This window comes from Perca fluviatilis, chromosome 7, assembly GCF_010015445.1.
Source record: "Perca fluviatilis chromosome 7, GENO_Pfluv_1.0, whole genome shotgun sequence".
NCBI lineage: Eukaryota > Metazoa > Chordata > Actinopteri > Perciformes > Percidae > Perca > Perca fluviatilis.
The window spans coordinates 956,264-962,883 of NC_053118.1; the positions used below are offsets into that span (position 1 = coordinate 956,264).

The 6,620-nt window shown below is 38.1% G+C and overlaps 1 protein-coding gene across 1 annotated transcript; it reads left to right on the forward strand.

Moving 5' to 3' along the window:
• Positions 1–53: 53 nt before the first annotated feature.
• LOC120562171 (2-iminobutanoate/2-iminopropanoate deaminase-like) lies at positions 54–5,458 on the forward strand. The gene is made up of 6 exons (XM_039805717.1): positions 54–443; positions 1,489–1,594; positions 1,973–2,027; positions 2,152–2,220; positions 4,893–4,948; positions 5,059–5,458. Exons 1-6 carry the CDS (start codon positions 379–381, stop codon positions 5,116–5,118), a joined length of 411 nt encoding a protein of 136 aa, XP_039661651.1. The 5' UTR covers positions 54–378; the 3' UTR covers positions 5,119–5,458.
• Positions 5,459–6,620: the final 1,162 nt, after the last annotated feature.

The following is a 6,620-nucleotide window of genomic DNA, read 5'->3' on the forward strand; positions in this document are numbered from 1 at the left end:
AATGTTTGCTTCCGGAAACGTAGTGTCATGGGATTTGTAGTATATCGGCGCAACAAAAAGTTATACTGTCAACCAACCTAATTTCTCTTACATTATGTCCTCTTTGGTCACGAGTCACGACCATGGATATTTAATAATAATAACAACGGGCATGACTAGTCTTGACTTGAGCGTACAATATTTCAATAGTATGCACTCACTCGTGAAAACAATTGGGGGAAAACATTTTTTTGCGCGTCTAAAACGTAATTTACAGTAAGGCAGCTCTCGTTACGTCATCCAGTGCTCTTGCAGCTTTTCGTTCTCCATAAGCTGTACAGCAGCTCTGTCACAGCAGTTGTTTTGATCTGACTTTTGATTACACATATTCCTAATAAAATGGCTGCATTAATCAGGAGGATTATCAGAACAACAAAAGCTCCTGCTGCTATCGGCCCGTACAGGTGAGAATGAGAAGAGCTTTGAAGTCGGAACAAGTTACAACTGGCACACAGCTGACGCAGTAGTCAAAATAACATTTATAAATCATATTTTAACACTGTTGGTAAGATGTTTAGATAGTTTTGGCTATTCATATATTCATTCATATTTCCCTCAATATAAGCACATAGCCTAGTTTAGTGTTTTGTGCTCTGGGGAGTGCAGTGTGTCGTCCAGTAGTAGTTGGAGGTAGGCCAGTAGTCACTCAATGAATGAGACTGGCTTGGGAGCAAAGTACACGTTTTTTGGATTGTACTTTAAACTTTGAAAACCATTGAAAGGCTAAACTATTAAGATCAACAGTAGTGTTAAAAGTGTTCTTAATGCAGTTGTCTTCAAGTTATACTCAATTTTATCTTTAGTATAACTTTGCTTAAAATGTTTGGTCAAAATGTAGGCTACAGCTTCTCTGGGAGTTGGTAAGAAAGAAAAGCAAATCAAATGGTGATATTACAAAGTACAACAATAAATAAAAACACAAAGAGCTTTTTAATTTAATTCAATTTTATTTATAGTGTCAAATCACAACAGTTATCACAGGACACTTAACAGATAGAGTAGGTCCAGACCACACTATCATTTACAAAGACCCAACAATTTCAATTTCCCACAAGCAAGCATTTGGTACGACAGTGGTGAGGAAAAATATCCTTTTTACAGCAGAAACCTTGGACAGACCCAGGCTCTAGGTGGGCGGCCATCTGCCGCTGCCGGTTGGGGACACAGAGACACTGATACAGATATACAGAAATATGATTCATAATAATTATAGCAGTTGGCATGATGCGCCGTGGCACTTATAGTAACAATAAAGATAACCCCAAAAAGGCTGCATTATCAGTAACTTTGGCAATTCTAACCAAATGACTTCATAGCCTACTGCCTGTCTGCTGTCCTTCTGTAACAGTAAAAAACAAACAAAGAAACACTCGAAAGGACAAGAAGATTTCAAACCCAGCCTTTAATCCAATTTAAATGATCCTTTGTTCCTGTTTGTGTGTCTCCCAGCCAAGCAGTGGTGGTAGACCGGACCATGTACATCTCAGGACAGCTGGGGATGGATCCTGCCAGTGGACAGTTGGTGGAAGGGGGCGTTCAGGCTCAAACCAGACAGGTGCCCCACCATAAAATACCCTCCCGTCATTCATTCATTCATAAACCAAGAGCAATGCAAAATTAGAAACTATCCAAGATATTATTTAAGTTGTTTACTGTAATGATGTGGTTGCCTGTTATTCCACTTTATTCTGTTCACTAAGTCGATCTTTTTTAGGTTTCTCATATTCTATTCATCAAGAGGCTGCTACAGTTTGAATATATGCAGTGTATGATTAGAATGTATTATTGAAATTAAATGTATCCTTTCTTCAGGAGCTTCATCTCATTTCATTTTAATCTTATTTCATCACTCTGTCTGCTTGTCTCACAAATGAGCAAATCAAAATGAATGTCTAAAGAACAGCACCTTCATTTGGAAATTCTTTTTTCACAGGCTCTTGTAAATATGGGTGAAATCCTTAAAGCAGCTGGGTGTGGTTATGAGAATGGTGAGAAAAACTGTCCCTGTCCGAAAAGTACTGCATTTTTAATTGGTCACGTAGAAGTTTACATGGAGGAGAATTCTTTTATCATTAATTAATCTTAATATACACTTGTCTTCGTTTCCTGCAGTTGTCAAAACCACAGTGCTCTTGGCTGACATGAATGACTTCACCAATGTCAACGACGTTTACAAGCAGTGTAAGTATCATGGATTCACTCATCAGTGGAATTTTGTATTGCTGCTAAAAGCCATGGTAAAATAAAAACATGTTGTAATAGGCCTTCTTAGGACCATCACTTGCATCTTGCAATACAGACTTTGCCACTGGGTGTCAGCACAATTCAGGGAACCTGCATTAACCAGGCAAACATGGTTGTTACTACTTTAAATAGGTCACATTTACTTGGTTGGCTTGAAGTTAAGCTTTCTATTCATTGTCTTTGTCTATCTATCTATCTATCTATATACTCTATATTAATTCACTGTATATGCGTTAACATAACATTGAGCAATCTTAGTACTATATTTGTCTGGCCACATCCTTGAGAAGAGAGTTATCCTTGATTTTGCCTCTTCATATTGTAAAGATGCCAAGCGAGTGCACTACGCCACGTCCACACGTACTAGTAAAAAAACAAATATTCAGAAACAAGCTGACTTTGTCACCACACTGGTACAGGGCCTGCCGATGTTTGCTCAGAGTCACTAAAGCCGGTCCCTCAGCAGAGTGAAACCTGAGCTGCTGCTGCCAGTAGTTTAAGCCTTAAAGTAAATGTCAGACAACATGCCACATCTGATGCTCCAAAGACACCCTGAAATCCTTTAACTGTAATTACAAAGCCTGCATGGGAACCCAGACATATTTAATTACATGCACCATACATATATATATATATATATATATATATAAAAAAAAAAAAAAAAAAAAAAAAAAAAAAAAATATATATATATATATAAACAAAATGAATGGTTTGGATTTTCTACTGATGAAGTAGAGTTTCTGTAGTGGGTCCGTTAGCCGTGTCCCAGTTCCAACTATCTTATAATCTTATAAAATATATATTATATAATATTACAGTGTTGTGTGTGCAGAGAAATCAATGTAATTTTTGAAAAGCTTTTGCTAATTCACAAAGAGAAAGCTAATTGTTTTCCTCAAGATTTCATATTTTGACTTTGCATGTGTTCACCCATGCTGTTAGTGTTGCCTCAAAACACATAATTTCCTCTGTACTGGAGGATTTTTTTTTTTTAATTAACATCTACCAGACACTCAATGTCAGGAACAACAAGTACAAAAGCTTTCATGAACTGGATGTAGGTTTAGAAACAAAAGACCCTTTTCACTGCTGTGTCTCAGCAGGGAAAGCACAGGTGTAAATAATAACAGTAACGATTGCTTGTGCACACTCACTGGGACAATGGTGCGGAGCCCCTAATTAGTGTTATGAGTTACACCTGTGCTTTCTTTGCTGACAGTCAAAATATCTGTGAGAAAAATAAGCATTTCATATCATCATGTTGCTTATTAAAGTGCCCATATTATGAAAAAAAAAACACTTTTTCTGGGATTTGGGGTGTTATTTTGTGTCCCTGGTGCTTCCACACCCAATGCAGTCTTTAAAAAAACAACAACATCCATGCTGTTTAGAGTGAGCTACGGTTTCTGAATGTGTCCTGCCTTCAGTCTCCTGGTGAGCTGGTCAAAATCAGCACTGCTTTCTACGTCACTAGCCGAAATGAGGGGGCTAGGGGGCTAACCCTTAGCATGCTAGCTCGTTCTCAATGGCAAAACACTGCTACAACACACACAAATTCACCCTAATCTACAAAATAAATTGTATAGAACTACTTCCATGTCCCTGTTCTGCAGGTATTCCACACAAAGTTGGAAGTGCGCCCTCGTTTAGAAGAAGTCTCCCAGCTAATCCTGCCTTGTACTGGCTGAAGTTGGAGAAACGGCTAGCTAGCTCATGTAGTCCTTACCTAGCTAGCATGTGCGACTGCCAACAAAGATGTTATAGAAGTTGAGATGTCTCACTCTGTAGCTAAGACAGAGACCTAAACACACAGGGTGAAAAGAGGAGCTTCAGTAATGTGCAGTACAACTAAGGCCCCGTTTACACAAAGGGAAGACACAGATATTTTCCTGCGGTTTGGCCCCTCATTTACACGAAAACCCCGTTTTTATCACAGAAAACGATTATTTCTAAAAACTCCGGCCAAAGTGGAGATTTTGGAAAACTTCGTTTGCATGTTTGCACGTAAACTGAGACAAACGGAGGTTTAGGCAGCCGAGAGAGAGAAAGAGGATGTGATTGGTTGTTGTTGTTGCTATTGTCGGGATTCTGATTGGCTAATGTGGGCTTGAGCTTCTCGTTACACTGCCACCTACAGGTCTGGCATGCTCTTGACGGCATTGACGGCATATATACACGGGTACATATATACGAACACTTTTCTGAAAACTGAGAGGTTGAAATGTCCGTTTATGAAAATAGCCGGCCACGTGTAAACGTAGCATAAATATGTTTTTTTTTTTTATTAAACCATGTAAACCTATTCTGATACAATCTCAAATTACAATTATGAACTTGAAAATGAGCATTATATGGCCACTTTAAAACTTCAAATCAGAGGTGTTAGAGTTTTGATAAAAGACCAGGTTGTGCCTAATGTTTGGAGTAATCATAAAAAACACCCTTCTTAGAAATCTCAAGTTACACTGTTAATATATCAGATTGTACTCAGGGGTTTCACTTACTAGTTGTCAAACTTGCCAAAGCTCTGCCATGTGTCAATTTACTTCGACATGTTTAAAAATGTGTGTGTTGGTAACCTGATGCCATTAAATGTGCTGCTCTGTAGTTTTCAGCACTAACTACCCAGCCAGAGCTGCATACCAGGTTGCTGCCCTCCCCAGAGTACGTATTTGATGAAGACTTACAGTATGCTTGTTTCTATTGATTCTGTGTAGTGGATTCAGGCCATCTGTAAACTGTGTTGAATGTTCTCTCTGTGTCTTCTATCCTAGGGTGGACTGGTTGAGATAGAAGCAGTTGCTGCATTAGGCCCTCTGACCGATGCTTCCTAACAAGTACATCTATCAAAAAAATACAAAATGAAAACCCCATGATCACTGAAAATAATAGTATGTGCCTTGTTTTCTAGAGCAGTCATGAATTGAAAAAACTAATTTCCTGGAGAGCACTAATCATTTCTCTTATAGATAGTATATATAGTATAGTATCATATTTAATAAAGCATTAAGATATATAACTAGGGCTGGGCGATATGGAGAAAATCAAATATCACGATATTTTTGACCAAATACGTCAATATCAATACTGCAACGATATTGTAGTGTTGACTATTGGCGCTTTCGCAAAATATTTATACAATGAGATTTTTGATAAATAATCATCAATAATGTGGACATAATGACATAAAGTGGGTAAAGGCAAATAATAAAACAGCTAGAACAGTCTGGTAAGTTCAGAAAAGTACATATCTTTACTGTAATGCAGCCTTTAAAACCAGGAAAAGACAACACTTATGCCATATTACGATATCCAAAATCTAAGACGATATCTAGTCTCATATCACAATATCGATATAATATCGATATATTGCCCAGCTCTAAATGTAACCCTGTCATACACATGTTGTGGGTCACTTTGCAGACCAACAGCAGTCAGGAGCAGTACACTTTCTCCTCTCTCATCAACATTGATGAGACATGTTTGGAGACAATACTGCATTTTAAATTCCCTCTGCTCACATTCCACTTACAATAGCTGAAAAGTATGTCTAAGCTTGTTTGCTCTTATTGAATTACACTGGCAGCCGTGGTGTCACCAGCCAGCAGTGTATCGCCTCTCATTGTGCCAGAGGATGGATGATTATATATAACTCAATAATAAATGGTTTTAATTCGCTTAAGTGGTTCTTTTGTTTCCTTGATGTCAACAAAACTATACTGTGTAGATGATCACCAGGGTACCCAGAATCTGTGGAAGCAGAATTCCAGAGTTTTCAGCAGATCTTCCAAAGATTTTAGACAAATAAAAATAAAACTCTGAATGTTACCACATCTCCACCGCAAGCAGAAAAATAGTCCGCTAAATTCAGCAGATTTTCATTCTGGGTCACCACTTAAAACTGTAAAAAAAAAAAAAAAAAAAAAAATGAGATTCCATTTGTGTCTGATGATCGTTGTGTGTGCTTCCTCAGTGATTGTATATTATATTTCTGTTGATGCCCTCCAGGGTTGTACAGGATTTATAAACAGGACAGTATGGGTTATGGCCCAGATCATGGTCAAAAATAGATTATAGATTACAGCAGTCTTGCTCTATTCAATGTTCTAATGACTTTTTTATTTTGTTTAGATTTTTACTATGAGCATAGTGTTTCATAGTTGCCAGCAAAGTTTGTAAGACTGATAGGTTAAAGTGATGGTTCGGAGTAATTCACCCTAGGGTCCTTTGCACCATGACCTCGAGCCAAACACCCCCCCAGAAGCTTTTTTCACCTGGGTCTAACATTGGGCGAGTTAGCGTAGAGTAGCGTTAGCCGCTGAATAGCTTAGCGCGG